This window comes from Rhinatrema bivittatum, chromosome 5, assembly GCF_901001135.1.
Source record: "Rhinatrema bivittatum chromosome 5, aRhiBiv1.1, whole genome shotgun sequence".
In the NCBI taxonomy this organism is placed as follows: Eukaryota; Metazoa; Chordata; class Amphibia; order Gymnophiona; family Rhinatrematidae; genus Rhinatrema; species Rhinatrema bivittatum.
In genome coordinates, this window is record NC_042619.1 from 269,726,812 (window position 1) to 269,752,584 (window position 25,773).

At 46.8% G+C, this 25,773-nt stretch overlaps 2 protein-coding genes across 3 annotated transcripts in view; one reads left to right on the forward strand and one right to left on the reverse strand.

Moving 5' to 3' along the window:
• The window catches only part of GFPT1 (glutamine--fructose-6-phosphate transaminase 1), a 142,300-nt gene that overhangs the window by 595 nt on the left and 115,932 nt on the right, over window positions 1–25,773 (forward strand). For both annotated transcript variants that reach the window (XM_029604031.1, XM_029604032.1), the window contains exons 2-4: window positions 24,030–24,137; window positions 24,417–24,524; window positions 25,581–25,706. In XM_029604031.1, the coding sequence (XP_029459891.1) occupies window positions 24,030–24,137; window positions 24,417–24,524; window positions 25,581–25,706 (342 nt within the window). The remainder of the gene's footprint in view (window positions 1–24,029; window positions 24,138–24,416; window positions 24,525–25,580; window positions 25,707–25,773) is intronic.
• On the reverse strand, window positions 1,955–4,254 carry LOC115092746. The gene is made up of 2 exons (XM_029604033.1): window positions 3,739–4,254; window positions 1,955–3,619 (listed from the first exon to the last, which is right to left on the reverse strand). Exons 1-2 carry the CDS (start codon window positions 4,226–4,228, stop codon window positions 2,940–2,942), a joined length of 1,170 nt encoding a protein of 389 aa, XP_029459893.1. The 5' UTR covers window positions 4,229–4,254; the 3' UTR covers window positions 1,955–2,939.

Genomic DNA, 25,773 nt, shown 5'->3' on the forward strand with positions numbered 1-25,773 from the left:
GCCTTCCGCTCCGTGAAGGGGAACACCCGCCACTGGCATCGCTCTGTGAACGCCTCCGTGGCTACTGCCGCTCCGTGCAGTATTCTGCCGCCTCCTCCCACCCCTGGCCTTGCGGGCCGCGATTATTGCTTATGCCAGGCCTTCATTGGGCCACCCCCAGACCGGCCATTATCTCGGTCTCCGCCATGCTTAGTTATATCCATGCCCCCGCTTTCCCCCTATGCAAAGTCCTTGGTGCTGTGCTCCTCCCCTTCCCCCTCCCCCAACACCAAAAACTTCCCCTCTATGCGGCGATACATCCCCTTATGCTCCGGTGAGGGCACCCGCTGTTCCTTTTGTTATGGCTGTGACAACTTATCCCCCCAATCCCAGTATCCCCTTGCGCTGTGGGGTGGTGGGAGGGTTGCTCTCGCTTCCAGGCTGCAAATGTGCTCCCCCCACCCCGCCCTACCTCTAAGTACCCGAGCTCAGAGACGCCGCCTTCCTTGTCTCATGTCCAGGTTTGAACTGGCCCCTAATCCCATTGTCCGCCCCTCTCCGCACCTAGGCTGTGCCCCCCTCCCTCTTGCCTGCCGCACGTCTGCCCAGTTATACGGCCCATGCCTCGAGAGGCGGGCCTCCTTAACTGTGGCACGCCGTAGCTCACGGACGACCGCCCCTCCCACCCTTGACCACGCGACAACAGAGTAGGTAAGCCAAGATAACTTTTATTAAGTGGAAGAAACGGCCACAGCCAGCATTTAACATTATAACCTTATTACTTTATATTGCAGCAGCTTAAACAATTGGCATTAGCTAAATGCCACGCCCTCACCGGTACCTTGCTTGTTCTTCCCACCCCAATGCTTTTTTGGAGACGGCAGCCCTCCATCCTTCCGCTCCGTGAAGGTGGTATACCATTGGCACCCCGCTCCGTGAATGCCAATCCCGCCTTCCGCTCCGTGAAGGGGAACACCCGCCACTGGCATCGCTCCGTGAACGCCTCCGTGGCTACTGCCGCTCCGTGCAGTATTCTGCCGCCTCCTCCCACCCCTGGCCTTGCGGGCCGCGGTTATTGCTTATGCCAGGCCTTCATTGGGCCACCCCCAGACCGGCCATTATCTCGGTCTCCGCCATGCTGGCCTTGCGGGCCGCGGTTATTGCTTATGCCAGGCCTTCATTGGGCCACCCCCAGACCGGCCATTATCTCGGTCTCCGCCATGCTTAGTTATATCCATGCCCCCGCTTTCCCCCTATGCAAAGTCCTTGGTGCTGTGCTCCTCCCCTTCCCCCTCCCCCAACACCAAAAACTTCCCCTCTATGCAGCGATACATCCCCTTATGCTCCGGTGAGGGCACCCACCAAAGTAGGAAACAGTAAAACCTTATTTGTTTCCTACCCCCACCAATTAACTAAAGCTGCTGTGGCCGTTTGCAGGGCAGGATGAAGATATCTACCCCAACGTCTGATAAGTGAACCCCATGGCCTATACATGCCTGAACATGAGAGCGAAATATCATCATGCTTGATGACATACCCCCTATAGCTCTCAACCACGTCCCCACTTCTTTATTTAATTTGCGCCTGCTTTTTTGATGGATGTGCGACCTCGCGTCCCTCCATACCAATCGGGGATAATGTGGGACCATACCAATACCACGGCTGGCCATATAGCCTTAATTGCAGTCAAGTCCTTCTTGATCGTGATTATTAAGTCAATGTTTTTGACTGCGACCAAATCGTTACCGCCCAAATGACAGATGATATCAGGCTGTGGTAGTTGCCTGGCGTATTGGAGGATGCAAGGCATTAGTTGGACCCACCTCATCCCTCGTTTGCCGAGCCAGAATAAGCTGGCCTTGCTATGCGGTATGCCCATCTGCTCGCTGGAGGTCTTTCTCTTGGTTCTAATGTGCGCCCAATAAATGTACGAGTGCCCCATGATCCATATCACTTTCGCGCTCCCCGCTGGCGAGTCTATGATAGACAAAATAAAACGGTTATGTGTAACAGGACGGTAAATATATGCTTTTTATGTTTCCCAGTGAGACTGTTCATTGGGCTGTCTGGTTATTGGGTCGTATGATGTTTTGAATTTACCGGATTTCCACCGCCCTAGCGCCTTAATTTGATCTTCGCTTAAACCGCTGCTGGCGAAGGATGCTGCGCCTATTCGGAATGAATGTGTGTGATAAGCTCCCGCGTCTTCCCCTATCTTTTCCAAGCCTTTGCGTAGCATACTGATAAACTGGTAACGCGATAGCGCGTTGCCATCTTTGTGTTTTAGAAAGGGCCCTCCCCCCACCGGGCGTACTTTGAGGTATTCTGTTGTAGCCCTTACGGGGCATATCACCCCCCGTATGAGCAGGGTATAATGTAATCCAGCGACCTACTGCCCGTTGATCAGTTTTTGCTCGCCTGAGAAAGATCTGTACTGTCTCATTAAACAGCCTTATGTTTTCTATCAGGAGACCCCCATCCGATGCCCTGGTGGTCACCTTTGCCCTCGGGATAAGCTCGCTGTTTCTAAATGCACCAAGGAACATTAGTGAAAAAGCCACGGTCCATAGCTTTACCTCATAATTGTCCCAAACTAGGCTGGGGAGCTCCTTTACCAGTGCTTGTAGCAGCATTGGTGTGATAGGCTTTCTGGCGTCCCTTCTAACTGGTTCTTGTCTCCGCCAACCCTCTAATATCTTTTTTATGAGAAAGGAGTTGCTAATTGAGCCTATCCCCCATAGTTTGGAGACGAAAACAATAGCAGCTACATGTTGCCCTGCCTGTGCTCTTGATACTCCCGAGTTCTTGAGGTAGAGCAAGAACTCTGTTACATTTCTCTCTGTTATTACATTTCTCTCTGTCATTGTCCCCTGAACTTGCGTGTTATTTGATTGGCAAAATTTTTGGAACAGGCTCCAGCCGCGTGCATATGCTCTCCCCGTACTCTGCCAGAGCCGATCTCAATATGGAGGCGATTCCGGGCACCCTAATTCCCAAATCCGCGGAGGGACGTGATAAGGGTGATGCTCTGCTTCCGGGGCCAGGAATCTGAAACGAGACCACTGACAACGAGACAATGCATCAGCGATGCCGTTAGCTTCCCCCGGAACGTACTTAGCCTTAAAGACCATGTTAATGCGCAGGCAGAGCAGTACTAAATCCCGCAATAGCCTAATGACCCTAGGGGAGTGAGCGGTGAGAGAATTTTTCGCCTGTACAACCGCCATGTTGTCTGACCAAAAAACCACTCTTCTGTTGTGGAAACATGCTTTCCACATGTGTATTGTTGCAACAATGGGGAACAATTCGAGAAAAGTGATGTCTCTGAGTAAACCCATGGCTTCCCACTGTACTGGCCATCGTTCCGCGCACCATTTCCCAGCCAGATAGGCCCCAAATCCAGCGCTCCCCGCTGCGTCGGTGTAGAGCTGCAGCTCCCTATTGGTCATGATTGGGTCCCTCCAAACTGTCCGCCCATTATATTCCCCTAGGAATGTCTTCCATACTATGAGGTCCTCCCTGAGCTCCTTGGTGATTCTAATGAAATGATGGCTCCTGCGAATACCTGCTGTGGCTTGGGACAATCTTCTCATGAAGGGGCGACCCATGGGCATGATCTTGCAAGCGAAATTGAGGTGACCAATGAGTGACTGCATTTGTTTTAGCGTGATTGTTCGGTAGTAGATATGTTGGCACGTAACGCTTCTAGTTTTGCGGGCGGTAGTCGTGTGACCATTTGCAGAGTATCAATTTCGATACCGAGAAATGACAATTTTTGTGACGGTCCTTCTGATTTGTGCTTAGCTAGCGGAATGCCTAATTCGTCAGTTTTCCGGGTGAATGCTTCGAGGGCTTGCGCACAAGCCTGTGTGTCCCTATGGCCGGTAAACAGAAAATCATCCAAATAGTGTATGATTTTCCCTTTCCTGATGTCCTGCTCTACAGCCCATTGCACAAATGTGCTAAACCTCTCAAAGTAGGCGCAATATATAGAGCAGCCCATCGGGAGGCATTTATCGAAGTAATATTTACCTCGGAATTGAAACCCCAACAGATGGAAGCAGCTTGGATGTATTGGAAGCAAGCGGAAGGCTGATTCAATGTCGGCTTTTGCCAACCATGCCCCTTGCCCCCAATGCCTCACCATGTCTAATGCCTGGTCGAATGAGGCGTAGGCGACCGAGCATGCTTCGGGGTCCAAGTAATCATTCACTGACCCACCCTCTGGGAAGGATAAATGGTGAATCATTCGGAATTCCCCTGGCTCTTTTTTGGGAACCACCCCAGAGGGGAAATCCTAAAATGAGGTAGAGGTTTGCCCTTGAATGGGCCTTCCACCCCACCCATGTCGCTTTCTTTTTTGATCTTTAGTGCAATGACCTCTTCATTATTCCTCGCAGATAAGAGATTCTTAGCCTCTGTGGCGGTTTCTGGCCCCATGAAAGGTATATGAAAACCTTGGGAAAACCCTTCGTATAGCCATCTGGCCTCCTTGGGCTGATAACCCTTTAAACAGACCTGCAAGCTATGTATCTTAATGGGGGTAGGTGCTCTAATGAATTTATTGTTGCTCTGTGTGGGGGATGGTTCCTCCCCTTGAGCATTTTGTTTGAGGGTGGCCTGCACCGCATCCCATGCAGGCGTGTCTGAATTTGCAGGCAGCAGCGAATCTGCAAAAACCAGATTTGAACAGCCTACAGATGGGAGTCCCCCCCCCCTAAATCTAGTGGCTTGCCCCCACCTTTGCCCTTGACGAAAGGGCTGACCTTGCCGAAATGGAAATCTTCCCGTAAAAGTATGTTGGCGAGGAGTTAACCATGTACTCGGCTGGTATGCATTGCCAGCGAAGCCAGGGACAACCTCCTGCACCTGTCGGTACGGTGTGATTTTTGAGAGCCAGAGGTCAATATCCTTGCGATCCCATTCTAAACCTGGGTTCACAGCCATATTCCCTCTGAACTGCTCATCATACTCCAACCAAGCCGTACCGCCATACGTGCGATAAGCACCACAAATGACGTCCTGGTAAGCAATTAAGGAGCAACATTTTTCAGGAAAATTTTGACCTATGATGGATGACAGAATTCTGAATCCTGCTGACCAATTAGCTAGCGTCTTAGCGATGCAGGGTTTCTCCCTAGCTGAGAGTTTTGCACGCTTCGTGGCATTTGGGATCGGAACCCTCCCCTTCTTTCGCTGAGCAGCTCGAATATATCTACATATTCGCTGCGCCATATTTTCTCTTTTAACGCCTCTGACACATGCGCGGTTAGTGAGCCCACTGTACATGTGTATTGCGCAGCGTTATTGCCATTCGTGGCTGAGCTACCAGTGGTATTGTGCCCATTGGTCCCCAGCTGACCCACCGTTGTTCCAACCGCTGTAGCTGTGGTTGGTGTTTCCAACAGCTGTAGCTGTGGCTGGGGTTGGTGTCACAAGTAAAATATCCCCCATGGGTCGTCCTGACTGCCCTGTTTCCTGTGTTGTGCTAGTGTTAGCATTACCCTGCCCATGCCAGTTATCGAAAATAGCTTTCATAGCAGCGAAATTGTCAGTAGGAGCGCTTTGTGGCCCAGCCACACTTCGCTGCCATTCCTTGGTGGTGGGTAACTGGGCTGTGTTGGGGGTACCTGCACATTACCCTGGCCCCGGTTTTAAATCAGGGTACTCACAGTTCTGTCCTTCTTGCGGTTGCCCGTGTTGTCCATGAGCTGTCTGTTGACGTGCTGGTGGCTGGGTGTTGCCAGCTGAACTGTTGGAGCTGCCCGCTGCACCGTGCTGTGGACCGATGGGCACTGAGCCAGGGGATGGCTAGTGGTATGCGTTAAGGCATCCAGCATTGCCTTCACCCTGTCCGTGCCATGGATAGCAGCCGCTGACCAGGTTTGGTCCATGAGCTGACGCAGCTTGTCGTTCGGTAACATTGCCGAAGTTCTCTCGTGGCGGTGCTGCAGGGGTCGGTGCTGCAGGGGTCATGCCCCGTGGAAGGGGCTGCTCCGGCACATAGCAGCCCAAATGGCTGATGCTACGCGGTTGTCGTGTGCTTGCGGATTTCCTCTTCTTATTCCTCTGTGTCTTGGTCTTACGTTTTTCGACTTCTGGCGTTGCCGCGAAGTTTTTCCTGCAATTTGCTTGGCTTCCGACGTGCTCGCTTGGCTAGAGCCTGAGCCTGGTCCGGCATAAATGCGGACGGGGCAAAGCCATAGCAAACTGAGTGGTAGCCATGCTGTGTAGACATATTAAATGGTTAGATCCCGCAACAGTTTTGGGGGGGCATATGAATAGGTAGCCAACGTGGGTGTGCGCACACCTGCTAAGGGGGGTGGGCGGGGGAGGGGGCAGCCGGGGTACGGGGGGGGGGGGGGGCGGTGGGAGGGGTGCAAGGAGCCGGGGGGGGGGGGCTGGGGCAGCTGAGGAAGGTGGGGGGGGGGGGGCGAGGGGCAGCCGGACTCTGTGGGGAGGCGGGAGTGCCGGCGCATGGGGGGGGGCCTGGGGAGTAAAAGGAAGTAATAGAAAAGAAAATCCTGAAAGTCCATGTGCTGACCTCCAAAATGGCCGCTGCCATGTGCTGACCTCCCAAAATGGCCGCTGCCATGTGCTGACCTCTGCTGGCAAGCCCTTCCCATGAGAACCACAATACCATGCTAAGATGTAAGCCAACCTTCATTAATATTTTTAATTTACTTTGATAGAGCTGCATAGCGCAGCCTAAATCATATCTATCAAGCTGAGGGTCCTGTACCCTTATAATTCAGTATAAACGTGCCACATGGGACAGCTGTCCCTTTAAATGGTAACCGAATGCTAAATATCCCCTTTAGGATTAATATAAAAACATCCTGTTAACCTGGCTGAGCACTCAAATGCCATACCGCTGTCCCACAGGCATATCATCAGAATTCCCAACTACGGGATGCTGGCTACTTTTTAATTGTCAGATTACTTAAGTATAACAAAGCACATCCGCAGGATGTTGAGGTAGCATGGTAGACATGAAGCCTGCCCACTTCCTAGCAATTTAGAGAGCGAGGGGTAAAGCAATACATAGAAAACATCGATTTTAAAGAAAGTAAGCCTACAAGATCAGTGCTCTAACCACTGAGCTACCAAGCCTGCTACTGCCAGCCATGTGCTCTAACCACCTATGCATTCACCATGTGTAGACCCCTTCAATGGCGTTTCTTAAGAGGCTACAAGTGAAAGATAACCAGCCCTGCACTCGCTGCCCTTTCAATAAATACAGCAACATGCAGAGCAAGCATTGTGCTGAAAGCCAGCCATGAATTCATAAAATATATATATAAATATATATAAAGAACAGGTAAAATATATATAACCAGCCATGTGCTAAGGCATTTCCTTAAATAAAATAACATTCCAGGCAGAAGCAGCCATGCATTCAAAGCCTTTTCATTAAATAAAGTACTGGTAATGCAGAGCCAGTTCAATGCAAGGGGGGGGGGGGGGGGTGAGCATACCTTCCAGTCCTTAGCAACACAAAATTACCATTAATATTCTCAACATTTTGCCTATAAGCCACAAAATCTATCTACTTTACCCAATGATGTAATCAAAGAAATCGTTCCTGCTCCTTTAGCTGATCTGCTCCTCTTACAGCACAGCCGTGCTGGAGGCAAAGTGAAAGTAAAAGCAAAACTGTTGTAGCACAGCCGTGCTGAGGTCAGCCTGTTACAGCACAGCCGTGCTGACGTCAGCCTGTTGCTCTCGCTTCCAGGCTGCAAATGTGCTCCCCCCACCCCGCCCTACCTCTAAGTACCCGAGCTCAGAGACGCCGCCTTCCTTGTCTCATTGGCTCATGTCCAGGTTTGAACTGGCCCCTAATCCCATTGTCCGCCCCTCTCCGCACCTAGGCTGTGCCCCCCTCCCTCTTGCCTGCCGCACGTCTGCCCAGTTATACGGCCCATGCCTCGAGAGGCGGGCCTCCTGAAGGTATTAATGAGATGCGTTTACATACATTTGGTTTAAGAAACGGGTTATTTCTGTACCGCATATATTAATTTGCATAGCTCGATTCCCTTCCTTTAGATGAGCTCTTGGAGGCTGCACGTGATAAGAGATGCCAGAGGAGTTCAAGCTGTTGGTGGAGAGGGTGTGTAGGGTTGGTGGCAGAGAGGGGGGGTCTGACGGGTTATGTTACTCTGCCCTCCCCATCCACGGATAGAAAGTACCAGAGAGTTTCTGCCAATTAAGTAGTATTCCCTGGAGGGTTCGCTATGGTATAATTTTTCCAGCTGCCCCCATCGGAAATGATTTAACAAACAGTAAAGTGCTTATCCATGTACCTTTTGTAGTTGTGATTATTTTCCTGGGTCCCTGTGGATTGGTGGAAGGGGTGTTATGAGGATGCCACTTTACTTGTTTTCAGTCTGACGATATTGAGGGGTGCATTTGAGTATCTCAATCTGTGCATGTAGTGACATCCTTGTGTAATAAAAAGATCTTCCACAAGTACATATAGCTTGATATAACTAGAAAAAAAGGAAGGTACCATAGGGTTGGAGGTATTCACCAGTAACTTGAGAGATATTTATAAAGGGGAAAAATGGACATACATAGCTGAAAGAAGTGTATATAGAAATTGGATTATGTATTGTAGCATTTATGATATCTGTAAAGAAATAAGGGGGGATGCATTGCTAAAGAAATTTCACAGACCAGCAGGAGATGTGCCCACTGCTGTCAATAGATGTGCTTTAAACTCTTTGAAGGGCAAAGTAGAGTAATGGTAATTTTTTTTTATAATTATAATTATAATTTATAATCCCCTAAAAATGTTTAGTATCCCTAAATTGATGGTATACCTGGATGATAGGGAATGATGGTGCTGTCAACCTTGAATTCTTCTATTACAGCTATGCTAAGTAAGACTTACATTAAGAGATGGGAGAGGAAAGGAAATGCATACACTTTGCAATTTAAAGGAGTACTAATGTACTGTCAATTAGAATAGTTGCAATATTATAGTGATCAGTGCTGATGAATGGGCACCAACCAAATGCCGTGCACTAGATGAAGTTTTGTAAGCATCTGAATCGATTAACAGTAATTTATTTATAAGTATTTAAACTTTCACATCAGGGTCAATTGAGAGTTCCATTAGCTTTTTCATAGAAATAAAAACTAGTAAATGAATACAGAAAAATAGTGGTGAAAGAAGTAGTCCTATCCACTTCCTCGAGATGGAGGAATCAACTAATTTCCCAGTGAGAATATCTTCTTTTACTGAGATTGTTGTAAATGAAGGTTATTTATAGTTCCCATATTTTGATGGACACTTTTTTTTAGCTTGTTCAAACTTTTTTTTTTTTTTTTTTTTTTTAAATACTATAAATTTTGATGTGGGCAACTGTCTGTCTCAGGGCCTATCCAAACAGTAATCCTGAACAGCAGTGTAACATGCTTTAATAAACCTTTGTATGTGTTGGCCATGCTTGCTCTTTTTGGCCCTTAGCTCTGGTTTTAAGAATCGCTTCTTCCAAGGTAACTCGTCAGCTATTTATTTTGTATTTTGGCTTTGAATTTATTATGGTGATGTGTATACAGACTTTTGATCAAGAATAAAGAATGCAGATCCTTAATAATTGGATTAGAAAAGCAGAAGAAGTTTTTGAAAATATGAGGCTCAGGAATGAGCAGGATACCCTTTGTATTGGGCTTAACTTGGTGGCCAGGAAGTCTGCCACTAATGGAGGAGGAAATAAGAATGAGGAAGTCTCCAGAAATATAATGCACCTACCTTTTATACATTTCTTTAATTGCCGGAAAGAATCAAGGCCCCAGAGTGTGTTGTGCAAGAGCTTCTAAAGTTTACTTTCATGTATTAACTAGAATGAAGGTAAAATAATTTACATGGCAATAGTAAATTACAGCAGAAAATGACCAATCCAGTTTGCCCAATTGATTATATGTGTTTACTCAGTTCTCTGGGACCTTCTTCATTTTGTGCTTCTCCCACCAACCAAAAGTCATTTTTTAAGAAGTGCTATGTATTGCTAAAAACTAGCCCTGAACTTGTTTTAATTGTAAAAAAGACTGGATCCAAACACTTTGGCCAAGATATAGGGGGCAGTCTTCAGCAGTGCAAAGTCTACAGGTACTTGTGAGAAGCGTTATCTGCATAATCTTTGCAAATTTACTGACATGGGTACAAATGTCCTCACATACTTTGCAATGCCTTTTTGTGTCTGCATGCACTCTTTACTCTCCTGAACTAAACATGTTCCCTGGGGATGCCCTTGTTTTATGCAGCTAAAAGTGTGTACACTGAGCACCATATGAGCTCTTTAGCCGCTTTTGTATCAGCCAGTTTTTAATCAGGACAGCGCACCCGGGTAAGTATCGATTTACCCATCTAGAGCCCTTTGAAATTTGACCTAATTTCACATAGGAAAAGCAGGACCTATTGCATGTACTAAAGGGCTGTCCCCAATTTTTTTGTCTACTGCAGGAGTGGCCAACTCAGTCCTCAAAAGCCACAAACATGGCCTGGTTTTCAGGATATCCCTAATGAATATGCATGAGGTAGATTTGCATGCACTGCTTCCATTGTATGCACCTCTATCTCGTACGTATCCATAGTGGATATCCTGAAAATCAGACCTCTCTGTGGCTTTTAGGGATTGGAGTTGGCCAACCCTGGACTATGAGGAAAAGATTTAATGTATAGAGAAAAACATTGACCACTTTTGGATTTTAAGTACACCAGTACCTTTGATGAAGCTCTTTGTACCTGGAATGATGCAACCTGCTGTAACAATAGAAATAAAACTTCTACTGGCTTTTACACATTTTCTCTTGTATATGGAACTGTTTTAACATCTTGGCTGCTGGTTTGACTTCAGAGTGTTTTGGTTTAAGTGACCCAAGATAGAACGTGAAGCTGTACCTATTTTATTGGCTTGGTGTGGAGGAGTAGCCTAGTACTTAAAGCAGAAGATTGAGAAGCAGAGAAGCCAGGGTTGAAATCTCACTTCTCCCACTGACGCTCCATTACCTTGGGTGCAAACTCAGGGACTGATTTACTAAGCACAGAATGTGGAAAAAGCCTTAGTAGATCAGTAAGCCCTCTGGGGAAGGGATCCTACCAAGTGTACTTGATTGTAACTCAGTTTGGGTTTGGAAAGGTGTGAAATCAAATCTAAAATCCCCAAACTTGTGCTACTAGAAAGTTCAATACTCTTACTTTAAAGGTAATCTCAGGCATCGTTTTGCATCCAAACAGGATCCTAAATTGTTTTTATAATGGTGGTGGTTGGGTCTGGAGACTGCACAAATAGCCTTCAAATTAAAGAAGCCCTGGGAACCTGGGAGGTTGAGCATTCAGGTGATGGCCCTGCTAGTCTAGGTGCTTGTTTTGGAGTATTGTGGGATGTTGTGATTGGATATGGGAAGGGAGGGGAGCAAGCTGTGAACTGATAAGGAGCTTTCTTAGGCTCCTCTACCAGAAGGTGGAAGTCCAAAGAAGGATGATGACAAACGCTGCCTTGTTTAAGGAACAATATGCTACAAATGTGATACTTTTTTTTTTTTTTTTTTATTGCTGGCAGTTGTGATACATCCTTGGAAGTGTGGACAGACTGGATTATAACATAGCATATGATGGCAGATAGACCAAATGGTCCATCCAGTCTGCCCAGCAAGTTTGTTTAGGATAGTAATTACTACTCTTTGCAGGTTCCCCCCCCCCCATGCCTTCTGTTAAGGGTAGCAACTTCCGTTCTATACAGGTATCCCTCATACAGAGATGTTACACCTTCAGTTAACAAAGATCACCCCCTTTTCTTCATCTCCATCCTCTAGCCATTAGGGGCTTCTGTGCTTATTCCATGCCCTTTTGAATTCTATTACCATTCTTGTCTTCATCCCCACTTCCGGAAGGGCATTCCTTGCATCCAGCACCATAAGGAAATATCTCCTGACACTGTTCCTGAGTCTACCCCCCTTGGGGTTTCAGATCATGAGCCCTAGTTCTACAGCTTCCTTTCCATTGGAAAAGGTTTAATTCTTGTCCATCTTTTATACCTTTTAAGATATTTAAAAGTCTGTATCATATCTCTCATGTTTCTCTTCTCCTCCAGGGTATACATATTTAGGTCCTCCATTCTCATCTTACACGTCTTTCGGTGCAGACTATTTTGGCTGCCTTTCTCTGGACTACTTCCATGCTGTCTCTGTCATTTTTGAGATATGGTCTCCAGAACCAAATGCAGTATTTCCTAGCATGTAGACAGATGGACTCAGGACCAGTGGGTTTATGCTCCCCTGCCAGCAGATGGAGACAGAGCAAGCTGACGTCACAGTATATAGTAAGCCTGCAGTGACCTCAGCCTGCCAGTATTCTCTGTCTCCAGCAGATGGTAGATGTGCATCTCCCTATGGGGATTGCTTTGAGCTTTTAGAAAGGAGAAATTCTAAATTCAGGAAACAAAAGCCCTGCTCTCCTGCAGTGATACCTAAAGGTCCCTCCCCAAGTTGAGAATTCCTGAGGTGATTGCCATAGTCCCTCAGAAGTGTGCCTTGGGTCCGGTAGCTGGTTTTCCCAGCATGGACTTAGCTGCTAGTTCAGCTGAAAGGCAGCGGGTGCAGGAGGCCGAGTGTGGAGATGACGGCAGATGCCCTCTCCCCCTCAGCCAGAGACTGTGTCTGTACTCAGCCGGTAAGCACTGAGCTCAGGTAAGGTTTAAAAAAAAAAAGATGAAAGTTTTACCGGAATCAAAGACGGAGGGATTTCAGGACTTCCTCCAGTCTCCATGCTCAGCACGCCGTGCCAACGTTCGTTCCTGCTCCCCTTGGGGTTGGGGAACTGGGCAGCCTGGCGGGTTGAGCGACCCCGCAGTTAGGCTTGAGTATTCCTGCTTAATCTTATTCTCTAGTCACCCAACAAAAAAAGCAATCAGGTTTGTTTGACAGGACCTTCCTCTGGTAAAAACATGTTGCCTTTGATCCTGCATCCCACTGGATTGTAGATGGTTCACAAAGTGCTGTGATTGGTTTTTATGGGACCGATTTTCGCTGAGGCTTTATGACCTTGTTGGAATTCTGCACAAGATGGTGACGCTGATGATGGATACAAATAATAGATGAAGGTCTACACGTATAACAATTTACTGACTTATTGATCAGTCTCCTGGTGTTCAAATCCACACACCTGATACTGCATCACAAGCATTCCCAAAAGGAGAAATTCTGTACTTTGCACTGATGAATAGATTCTCCTGTCCCAGAATGGAGTTTTTGATGCAATTTAACCTTTAAAATGGAGTGAAGGAGCAGTGGGCCTCAAAGCAGGGGAGCTGCTGCTCCTCCTTGTGACCTCGAGCAAGTTATTTCACCCTCCACTGCCTCAGGTACACACGTTTAAGGCCTGATTTTACTAAAGGCTTTCTGCCATTCTGTGTCTATGGGGAAAAATGTTTACTAAATGATTGGCAGGTCCCTTACATTGTAAACCCTCTGGAGACAAGGACATATCTACAGTACATGAATTTAATCAGCTTTGAAGTGTCTGGAAGGTGGAATATAAATTCAAACTAAAAAAAATAAACTAGAATCCGAGTAGATCAATGTGTTTTTTGTTTGAGGATATGGATAGTAGCGCTGTATTGGCTGCACAGTGAGACTTTGAGTCTCTTGGCTAGGTCGAAGACTGCCACCCTCATTTGATTCAATGCTCCTTTTAGAAGCAAGAAGTCTCGATGTAAGCAGGCATTCACAATTTTTTTTTTTTTTGGCTGCTGATTCTGGATGGCTGCATTTCCTGGATGCTTTCTGCAGGCCGGCTCAGTGCTGGGTCAAGGTCTGTTTTATTCTCGCTGCTTTGGTTTCTGATATGTATGTTCTTTCCCATTTTTCCCTTTATAATGGCTCCACATGGGAGTGTATATTCTCTACCCACAATGGTAGAGGACTAGAGAGGCGTGGCTTAGACTGGATGGACTAACGGGTCTATACGAAGTACGTCTGGGCCAAAACAAAGGTGTCCTGGCAGGAGGATGAAAGAGGGGGAGGCTCCAGAGTAAGAAAAGGAAGTTCTCTCTTCTCAGAAAGAGTGGCAGGGACTTGGACCAGCCTCCTGGGAGAAGCAACAACTGTAACAGCTCAAAAAATGCAGGGGACGGGCCAAGAGGAACGTTGGAGGCAGGGAAGAGGGGACTTCTGCAGGTAGAGCATAGGACCTTTTAGTATTGTGACAGGAAGGCAACAATGGACAGAGAAGAGAGACCTTGCAGTCCTTGTCGAGTGGAGGAGTAGCCTGGTGGTTAGAGAAGCTGGCTGCAAACCAGGGAAATTCGGGTTCAGATCCCACTGCCGCTGCCTGTGACCTTAGGCAAGTCACTTCACCTCCACTGCTTCAGGTACAAACTTATATTGGGAGCCCTCTGAGAACAGGAAAAATACTTACACGACCCAAATGTGCTGCCAAATACATTTTAACTTGTGAGCGAGAAAAAAAAATCGCAGAGTAATGCCCATAATCACTTTTTTTTCCCCTCAGTTTAATGATAAAATGTCTTTTCTTTTACATTTTGAGCTAAATCCATACGTTTTCTGGGAAAATGTCATTTTGGTCTCTAGCCTTTATATTCATATATCTAGCCTGAAAATGCCTTTATATTCATATATCTAGCCAGAAAATGCCTTTATATTCATATATCTAGCCAGAAAATGCGGTTGCTGTAGGTTAAGTGGTTCAAGAGAAAACGTGTACATAGACAGACCAGCAAAGAGAATAAGCAACCTTTTTTTTTTTTGGAAACAAACTTGCTAAAAAGAAGCAAAGCCAAGAAACTGGTGAGTTTGATTTTGAAAGCTGTAGTTAGTTCTTTCTTAAAAATTCTAGAGAAATCAGAAGCAGCGGTAGCTGAGCAGCCTGATAAACAAAAATGTAAGATACACTTTCCTTTTAGTAACTCATCTGTCTGAGCATTTTTTCAAAGGAAATTGAGTTGCACGGCACTGCAGTTGAGAGTGAAGAAGAATCTGAACCCCGTTCTGAAATGAATTTTCTATCAATATGCTTGGCAGGGACTTCTCCATTTTTGATTTCCTGACTGTACGCTACATGTAACGGAGTAAATGACAGTGACTTTATGCACAGTGTTTGAATTTAAGGATGCACACCGTTTTTCTTAAATGGCCAACCCCCCCTTTTTAAAAACATCTCCGTTCTTGAGGACACGCCTCATTTGTTTATTCTTTTGGTCATTAGTTTAGATTTTGCAGGGTAGAGTTGGCAACGTGCGGTCCTAAGGATGCCCCTGGTTCCGTAGCTTCTATGATGAGGGGTGAGCAAACTGGGGAGGGGGCTTGAGCAATCCTGAGAAATGGCCACCCTGTGACGTTTCAGGGCTGTGAAGGCACTGCAAGCTCGGGAGGGAGGGAGGGAGCTGCCAGAACATAGTGACATCGTTGTAAGTGTGGCCTGGGTGGAGGAGACCCTTCCTCTGCAGCAGAACTGGACATGGAAGCAGCCTCAGCCTGGGATGAGGTCCTACTGCTGCCTACCCAGGGAGAAGAGAGCACAGCTGTTGCCTGCCAGATGAAAAGGAGTGGGAGGTAGGGGAAGGGAATTATTGCTTGGGCAAAAGGTTCTCCACAGTTCTTGCTGGTCTGTACTCATAGAGCAGGGATGAGCAAAGGGTTTTTTTTTCCCCCCCATTTAGGGGGAGTTGCAGCTCAAAAGGTTTGCTCAGACCAGCAAAAGAAGAATGGTCTAAAAAGTCAAACCCTTGTTTTCCCCCAGAAATCCTATCCACATCTAAAAGAAGGGGAGTTTTAATTTTGGAATGAATTCTTTTAAAACCATTACTGTTTTTTTTAGCCAAGGCTCTTTTGAATAAAAAAACAAAAAAAGTAGAAAGAAATTTAGTTTATAAAATGCATTCCCATGCCCTCTTCAGTTACATACAGAAAGATAAAACATGCAGCACAGCCACTTTTGTGGCAAAGCCAGGACAGTAATTAATTATAAGAAGAGAAATGAAAGAACAGGAAAGGTCTGAGTGTTTTTTTTCTCACATTATGCCAGTGAGGAAAACTTTTTTTTTTTTTTTTTTATACCTTGGGCCTGAAGAGATTAAACGCAGCAAGACATGAGCTTGAAAGTCAGTCAAGGGTAGTGTTCGGATTTGAATCCGGATTGCAAGATTTCAGCTTTGTCTTCTGTCCAACAACCTAAATTCCTAGAGGTAAATATTCAAAGGCTTTGACCGGTTAACGTTTGGTGTTAGCTGGAGAAAAGTCAAGATTTGAATATTTCCCCCCACCGAGCAGCAAAATTTTGTTTTAAAAAAAAAAAAACAAAAACAACTTTATGTGGACAAAGAGGCAGAGCTGGAGACATTCTGGGGGTGGAGCTAAACACTGGTTGGTATTAAATGCTGTCTGGCTAAAGTCATGCACATCAGTCTGGTCAGGAGGAATGCTGTCTTAAAGTTATCAGGCTAAAGTTTTGCTTGTAACTTGATCCAGATATATTCCATGTCATTTTATCTGAATAAGTTCTGCTGAATATCCGGATAAGTTACCCTCACAAATTTACCTGCTTGCTGGCTTTCGGAATATTGACTTCCTAGTCTTTCCAAGAAATAGGATATCCTCTAAAGTGCAGAAAAGTACAGTTAATCTGGCAGCTTTTATAATAGTCTATTTTTGCCCTGTCCATCATATATTTTAGTTGCCAGTCTTACTATTGTTTCATAGGAAGTAGGTTGAGACCCACCCAAAATAGAAATTCTTAAGCAATGCAGTCCTGTGAAACTAGTTCATCCACATATTTCCCAGAAATTAATGGGAAAATGTGGACTGAGAATTGGTGCAGAAGCAGCATTATCGGGTGGCAGTATTTGAGAGTCTACGGCGTGCAGAATGCTGATCCTAGCCTTCAGAACTCTCTCACTGCATTTGCACAAGAGTCCCAAAATGTAAATGATGGCCAGATCATCTTAATAATTTCTGGCCAACCTTTGTGCCGGGACTGATGTAGAAGAAAAAATTCCTTGGGGTTTTTTATTTTTCAGACGTTCTTATAATGTGAACCAATCTTATCTTTTATTATGGGCCTTCGTTGTGCGTGTTCTATCCATAAGTCTCCTACGCCCTGCCATTGGGTCCCTGTTTTACAGCTTGAAAACCAACTCTTAATAAGAGCGGGTTTTTCTTTCCGCTCCTCCTCACCAGAAAACTGATTTATGACTTCAATAACTACCCTAGATCTGAAGTTTAAAGTTCTCTTACACATAAAACCGGAGTTAGCAGGAAAATCTTTTATGACCTCTTGCATAATTTTTTTAATTTACAGTGAGGAAAGAAAAACATTTCCGCCTATTTTGTGTGACTATTGTATTCTGGCTTTGAGTTTCTTGGAAAGGAGGTATTGAAGTTTCAGAATTTAAAGTACATATTCCTCTTGGCTCCTTCCTTATTATCATGCTGCACAAAAAAAACTAATCAAGTTCAGTAACTATGATTTATATTGAGCAATTTTCCAGGATAGTTTTGCATTATGTAAAATTTGAAAGCAACACATTTTTCAGCACAAATTGTTATTGTGGGGGGGTTTTTTGGTGGTGATACTACTTGCTGGCTTCACAGTCCCTTTTTTAGAAAGGCTCAAACTTATGTAATTTCTCTCTGTATTATTCAGCTTTCTATACATAGCATTGCATTAGGGCCACGACCCTAAGCTGCTTCTGTGGTCTGTTATGAAATGCCACTGGTGCCGTCTGCAGGTTAACGTTCCTCAATTCTTATTCCCTGTATGTACCCGGATCAGTCCAGACTCCTGGGTTTTGCCCCCCACCTCTAGCAGATGGAGGCAGAGAAGTTTTCAAAACAAAACTCCGCCTTATATAGGATGGTGCCACCTATAGTCCGGCAGTATTTCTCTGTCTTCAGCAGATGGTGGAGGTGCAAGGCCTACAGTCTGTGCTGATTGCTTATTGGAGTTGAGTAGTGAGTTTTTAGAGAGTTTTCGGTCTGTAAAACGTTTTTACTTTGATTTAAGGTCCTGAGGGGACCATCCCCCGCTGGTTGTTGAGGCAGCTGCATTACAGGGTCGAGGACCCTCTTGTTCCAAGCTAGCAGCTCTGGGTGTGACACTGGGGAGCCCGGTTCACTCCACCCTGCCAGATCAGGACCGTGGAACACTGCCGGGCAAGTCTTAAAAAAAAAAAAAGTTTTGATTATCTTTCATTTTCTGTCAGTGTCACCAGTGCTGCGGCTCTCTCTTCCCTCCCTGACTCGGCACTTGGGCGGACTGCGATTATTTTTTACAGAATTTGAATTTTAGCTTTCTCAGGCCCACTGCCCGATGCCAAGCTTGTCTGCGTGCCGCTCATGTGGCTCGGCCCGCGAGCGTCTTTCTCGGGAGGGGCTGTGCTCGGCGTGTCTTCCCGGGGGGGGAGGGATCCTCCGGGGCCGCGAAAATGGTTAAAGGCAAGGCTGCCCGAGCTCCTTCAGTGTTAGCTGCACCGAGATCAGCTGAGGCAGATCCGTTCCTGCTGAGTGCGGGAACGGAGGCCATTTTGGAGTCTTTTAGATCAATGACTCGTGCGGTTATGGGGGAGGGGATTCTCCTGCCTCCTCTCTCAGGGAGCGAACCTTTACAGCCTCTCTCACCTGCAATGGAGGATAGCCCCGAGGGGGCTTCCGACTCCTCCTCTTTCTCCTTCTCCTCGGAGTTTATTTTATTTCTCCATAAGACTTTTAAAGCCAGGAGGGAAGGGAAGCTGCAGGCTTGGGGTAAAACCTCCTCTAGTGGTCTTAAGTCTCTTTTTCGAAAGCAGTCTAATCTAAGGGAGTCTCTGGGTCCTCCAAAGCTAAGTGCCCTTTGCATACAGGGGCTCTTCAGACCAATACTGATTCCATGGGTCAGGATACGGACCCAGGGGACCAGGACCCACATGGCAAGCCTCCAATGGGGGTGAATACAGACCCTGATCAACATCCACAGGATCCAGCACAAGGCTCTCACATTGTGGAAGAAGGTGACCCTAAGGTGGTCCGTCTGTTTAGGAGGGAGGAATTGGCTCCGCTTATCCCTGCCATACTCTGAGAGCTAGGCATAGATGGGCCTCCAGAGGAGTCCAGCCTAGGGGCCATAGTCCCAGTGTTGTTGGGTCTGAGGGGCTCGGCTACTTCCTTTCCTTTTCATTTTTCTGCCATGGACTTTCTATATAGAGAATGGGATACCCCGGATCTGGGATTGAAAGTTAGCAAGGCTATGGATAAGCTATATCCTCTTCCGGTGGAAGCAATTGACATATTGCGGGTGCCCAAGGTGGACGCGGCGGTGTCTGCAGTTACCAAAAAGCCACAATCCCAGTTACGGGTGCTACAGCCCTGAAGGACCTGCAGGATAGAAAGTTGGAGCTGCAGCTCAAGAAAATTTTTGAAGTCTCGGCACTGGGAGTGCGGGCAGCTATGTGCAGCAATTTTGCCTTACAAGTGGACCTTTGCTGGGTTCAGCAGTTACAAGCTAATGCTGGTCTTTCCAATGCAGAAGCACAGCAAGCAGGGCATCTGGAAGCTTTGATCGCTTATAGTGCGGATGCACTTTATGATCTGTTATGGACTTCGGCCAGAGCCATGGTGTCGGCAGTCTTGGCTCGTCGGCTCCTGTGGTTAAGAAACTGTTCGGCAGATTTTCCTCCAAGGCTCAGCTGGGGTTGTTGCCTTTCAAGGGTAAATTGCTTTTTGGCAAGGACCTCGAGGATATGATTCAATCCCTGGGGGAGAACAAGGTTCACCGACTGCCAGAGGATAGGCCCAAGTCGAGGGGCCCCTTTTCTTCACGGTCTCGATTCAGAGGGAATCAGAGATTTCGTCCGTCCAGAGCTCCAGCTTCTTCCTTCCGGCAAGCATCCGGTCGCCAACAGTCCTGGTCTCAGCCCTTTCATGGCAGATGCTTTGGCAGAACTGGGACTACCCAGGCCGCATCTGGGGCCAAGTCTTCCCAATGAAGGGACGCTGACCCATTCCTCGCTTCCAGCTGTCGGGGGCAGATTGTCCCTGTTTTACGAGGAATGGGTCAAGGTGACGTCGGACCAGTGGGTCCTTACTGTGATAAATCGAGGCTATGCTTTAGATTTTGCACACCGCCTTCCGGAGCGGTTTCTGGTCTCCCCATGCAGTTATGAAGAGAAACGACAGGCAGTACGAGATACCTTGCAATGCCTTCTGCAACTTGGCGCCATCACCCCAGTTCTTCAGGCGAAGCAACGAAAAAGGCGTTATTCCATTTACTTCGTAGTCCCCAAAAAAGAGGGTTCCTTCCGACCTATTGAAGCTCGTAAACCGCTGCCTCAGGGTGCCACGTCTTCGCAAAGAGACATTACAGTCAGTCATTCCCTCGGTAAGAAAAGGAGAGTTTCTGGCGTCACTGGACCTAACGGAAGCGTATCTTCACATAGGCATTCGGGCCAACCACAGAAGTTTCTGAGGTTCTCGGTGAAAGGTCGCCATTTTCAGTTTTGAGCTTTGCCCTTCAGTCTTGCCACTGCGCCCAGAACGTTTACCAAGGTAATGGTTGTGGTGGCGGCTCATCTGTGCAGACAGGGGTTCCTGGTGCATCTATACCTGGACGACTGGCTAAGTCTGAGTCGCTTGGACAGTTGGCAATTCGCACAGTGCTTCAAATCCTGTGATCACTGTGTTGGGTGATCAACATAGCCAAGAGCAGACTGGTGCCCACCCAGTCTTTGGAGTTTTGGGGAGCTCTATTTGACACTCAACAGGGGAGAGTGTTCCTTACCTCGGACCGACTTGTCAAGCTTCAAGGATAAGTGCGGGACTTATTGGCCAACCATCTCCCCAGAGTGCGGGATTATTTGCGGGTTCTCGGCTCCATGACTTCCACTCTGGAGCTGGTGCCCTGGGCCTTTGCTCATATGCGTCCTTTACAGTCAGCGTTGCTTTCACGATAGAATCCAGTCTCTGAACAGTTTCATTTACCTCTCCCTCTTACTGATACAGCACGCGCCAGTCTTGATTGGTGGCTTATCTCAGACAACTTATCCTGAGGAGTTCCCCTGGAGGTGCCCGAATGGACAGTGGTGACCATGGGCACCAGCCTCTCCAGTTGGGGAGTAGTTTGCCTGAGGAAGTCGGTGTAGGGACAATGATCCCAAGAAGAATCTCAGTGGTCGATCAATCGTCTGGAAACCAGGGCAGTGTGGTTAGCTTTGCAAGCATTCCGCCCTCTCCTTCAGGGGAAATCAGTCAGAATTCTTTCCGACAATGCGACCACAGTGGCTTATATCAATCGCCAAGGGGGAACCAAGAGCCAGCCAGTGGTCACGGAAGCCCAGCAGCTGATCAGCTGGGCGGAGAAGCATTTAGTAAGAATTGCAGTGTCTCACATAGCAGGCGGACTTTCTCAGTCGGCACTGCCTCTATCCCGGGGAATGGGAGCTCGCAGACGAATCTTTCCAGCTCATATGCGACACGTCGGGTGTACCCCGCATGGATCTCATGGCAACGTTTCAGAACGCCAAGGCTCCGCGCTTCTTCGGTCGCCGCAGAGAAACAGGAGCAGAAGGGGTAGATGCTCTGGTGCTGCCCTGGCCGACCGCCGTGCTGCTATATGTCTTCCCTTCTTGGCCGCTGATAGGCAAAGTGCTCAGGAGAGTGGAGATACACCCAGCAGAAGTCATCCTCGTAGCTCCAGAGAGGCCGAGACGGCCTTGGTTTGCAGACCTGGTCAGTGTGGCAGTGGCGGGTCCCCTGCTGTTGCCACTGCTCCTGGACCTTCTCCATCAAGGGCCCGTGTGTTTGGAAGAGGACGATTGCTTTTGTCTAGTGGCATGACTTTTGAGAGGTGCCACCTGAGGAGCAAAGGGTATTCGAATGCTGTGGTGGCAACACTTCTCCGGTTGCACAAGACATCCACCAGCCTCGCGTATGGGCACATGTGGAGAATCTTTGAATCTTGGTGCATGGACCGGGCGATTGCTCCTACTCTGTTTTCGCTGTCGGATATTTTAGGTTTCTTACAATTCGGGCTCGCCAAGGACTTATCGTGTAGTTCCCTGAGTATTCTTGGTTGTTCCCTGAGGATTCTTGGTTGTTTGCATGGTTCCATTCAAGGCGTGGCGTTGGCTGCTCACCCTGATGTGGCTCGTTTCTTAAAAGGGGCAAAACATTTACGTCCCCCGATCAGGAACCCTTGTCCTTCTTGGAATCTGAACTTTGTTCTCTCAGCTCTGTGTACGGCGCCCTTTAAGCCTCTGAAAATTGCTACAATAAAGGATCTCACGTTATAGGTGATTTTCCTTATCGCTATCACATCTGCTCGCAGAGTATCGGAGCTCTAGGCTCTATCCTGTAGGGAGCCGTTTCTGAGAATTTCGGATTCTGGTGTGTCTTTGCGGACGGTTCCTTCCTTTCTTCCTAAGGTGGTGTCTGCTTTTCACGTGAATCAGTCAGTGGAGCTTCCGTCGTTTCCCGTTTTGGACCGGTCAGACCCTATGTCTAAAGACTTACGAAAGCTGGATGTTCATCGGACGCTGTTGCATATCTTTGCCAGACACTGCAGACTGGATGTTCAGGCACCGGGTGAAGGAGGATTTGGAGAAGCAGTGCTTAGAACGGGCCTCTCCAGATCCCATTCCAGGTAAGAAAGTTCTGGTACATCCCAGGAGTCTGGACTGATCCGGATACGTACAGGGAAAGGAAAATTAGTTTCTTACCTGATAATTTTCGTTCCTGTAGTACCATGGATCAGTCCAGAGTCCCGCCCAGGGAATGCATGGAAGTGAGGGAGAGTCCGCTCAGTTATTGATTGATTTGTTTTCAGATCTGCAGAAATTGGATTGACTGTCCTCAAGTGGTTGTTCAGGTTCAGTTCCTAGGAGGGTTAAGTGAACCGGTTATTTCTTTGTCTTGTTGAAGGGTTATTGTACATAGTTATGGTGGTTTTTTGAGAGCCATTCTAAGAACATAAGAAAGAACATAAGAAAATGCCATACTGGGTAAGACCAAGGGTCCATCAAGCCCAGCATCCTGTTTCCAACAGTGGCCAATCCAGGCCATAAGAACCTGGCAAGTACCCAAAAACTAAGTCTATTCCCTCCTCATCGCAAGTATCTGTGTTTCATGGTAGGTCATCAGCATTTCCAGTACAAAATACTACCATTCGGTCTTGCCTCTGCTCCCAGAGTGTTCACCAAATGTCTGGCAGTAATATCAGCACACTTGCACAAACAAGGTGTCCATGAGTTTCCATATCTAGACGACTGGCTCATCAGAAGTCAGTCTCTACAAGGAGCTCTCACTTCTCTCAACCAAACAATTACTGTCCTCCATTCCTTGCTTTGACATTGAGTAATACTGCCGGATTGTAGGTGGCACCAGCCTATATAAGGCGGAGTTTTGTTTTGAAAACTTCTCTGTCTACATCTGCTGGGGGGGGGGGGGGGTGGCAAAACCCAGGAGTCTGGACTGATCCGTGGTACTACAGGAACGAAAATTATCAGATGATAAACTAATTTTCCTTTTCAAAGCATCATGTGTTGTTTCCACTGTTGTTCAAAAAGAAATAAACGTCTCTTTTTTTGCCATGTTTTACATTACCTAATGTGGTAATGAGTGCACGAATAATGAAGGCATTGTGTGCCTGTTATGTTTCATCTGGTCCCTAAGTAGGGAAAATGAACACCGTTTTGTAAATGGATAACTGTTTGTCTTCTGTCTGGAAGGCAAGAATACAAACCTTTTTTTATTAATTAGACAGTACTTCTTTGATATCAGATTCCACCTCGGCATCACATCCGGATTATTGCCAGCTATATGGCAGAGATTTCTGAAAGGACCTGAAGTGGTGCAGTGTGGAATAACCTGGATTCCCAGCGAGAGAGTTTGCTGCATGCTGCCGCTTTTGAGCTCGGCTCTTATCTGAACTAAAAAGCCCAATGGTGTTTATGACGTTCTGCTGGGAGAAATGACATTAAGAAGCGGGGCATGCTGAATTGTAAAACGCAGCAAGTCTTTTCATCACAAAGCCTTCCGTAAATATTCTTTCCTCTTTTCAGGCATCTTTGCTTACCTGAACTACCATGTGCCCAAAACAAGACGAGAGATCTTGGAAACATTAATCAAAGGGCTTCAGAGACTGGAGTACAGAGGATATGATTCTGCAGGTGAGTCAGTCATGAAGCCGCTCCGTTCACAGTGGGGAGCCCTTGCTTGCTAGCGGTGATGGCCTAACCTTGCAAGGCTGTGCTGTTTCCTGGTGATTTGCCAACACATTTCTGCTCTCTCCCCCCCCCCCCCCCCAACTGAAAAGACATAATAGGAGAGACACCCCTGCTAAGTTGCAGCTCCCCATGTCATTGAAGCCCTAGATTATTTTGTATTGTGCATTGATGATGAACCATAATGATGATGATTTTTGTTTTTTTTAACTCGTGACTTTTTAGGTGTGGGAATTGATGGAGGAAATGAGAAGGACTGGGAAGCCAATTCCTCCAAAATTCAGCTGATCAAAAAGAAGGGGAAGGTGAAAGCCTTGGATGAAGAAATTCACAGTATGTGCACTCTCAGTATCTTCCATCATTAGACTTCATCAACATACCTTTTTGTGGCTGGCTGAAGTTAAAATCCAGAGAGACCAATATTGAAAGAAGCCTCCAACAGCAAACTTATCTGGCTAACGTTAACCTGGATATTCAGTGGTATATAAACATCCTCACGGCCCAATCCTGTGCTTCCCCACCCCACCCCAAAGATCTCTGAGTCCTCCTTAATGATAGTTGGGGGCCTGTAAGCTCAATAAGGCCCCCCCCACCAGAGTTAAAAATATAAATATTAAACAAGCTGCTACAGTTTGAACACTACCCTGCCCCCTCCCCTCCCCCTGCCAATTGCAATCTTGTCATCCATTCCCCACCCGCACCCTCCCAAACACTGAATGCCAGTTGGGAATCTTGGATCTGGCTCCTGGTATATCCCTCATTGCTCTGACAGCCATGCTGGTCATGTAAGTTAGCGTCTGCAGTCAGGGAGGGTTCAAACTTCAGCGATTCAGTCCATGTTTAGTTTTTAATGTTTTGGAATTGGGGGAGTGGGGGGGAAGGATTGGGCTGCAAGACCCTCATGGGAGTAGTAGGTGACTTTTTTTTTTTTTTTTTCTTTTTGAATCACTGCTTTCGTTGACTGTGACCTGTGAAGTTAGTTATGTAATAATGTGTTCCTGGATAACTTTAAACCTCCTGCCACTCATACCTGGGCATAGCCAAATAACTTATTCAGCTAACTCCAAATAAATTATTTGGCTATCTCAGCTCTAGTCCAGATCGCCCCCAAAAATCCCTAAATTATCTGACTAAATTTTATCCAAATAGTGACTTATCCAGCTAAAATTTGGATGGATAAGTGCCAATGATATTCAAAAGTAGGCATTTGTCAGGATAATTCAAAAGTTATCCGGATAAATGCCTTTGAGTATCCAGACAGGGAGATTATTTGCAGTGAATGCCACAGGAACCTCGGCATAGATGAGCAGTGGATCACTATTGCAGTTTAAGATTTCCTGGTTGGTGGGGGGGGTTACATGTCCTCTCATCTTCTTTTTCTTTCCATAGAGCAGAGGGATCTAGATTTGGAAATTGAGTTTGGGGTACACCTGGGTATTGCACATACCCGCTGGGCCACGCACGGAGAGCCGAATCCTGTCAACAGTCACCCTCAGCGCTCTGACAAAAACAACGGTAAGCAAATCCTGCAGGACCACGTGCAGTCAGGAATGACTTGTTATGATAGTGAACTCTCTGCCCC

What these genes read in the sequence shown, in the direction of transcription:
- LOC115092746 (XM_029604033.1), bottom strand. Translation starts at nt 4,228, where the DNA reads ATGATTCACCATTTATCCTTCCCAGAGGGTGGGTCAGTGAATGATTAC. An exon ending in ACAAAAATTGTCATTTCTCG is followed by an intron (nt 3,620 to 3,738) that starts GTATCGAAATTG and finishes AGTCACTCATTG; the next exon opens with GTCACCTCAATTTCGCTTGC.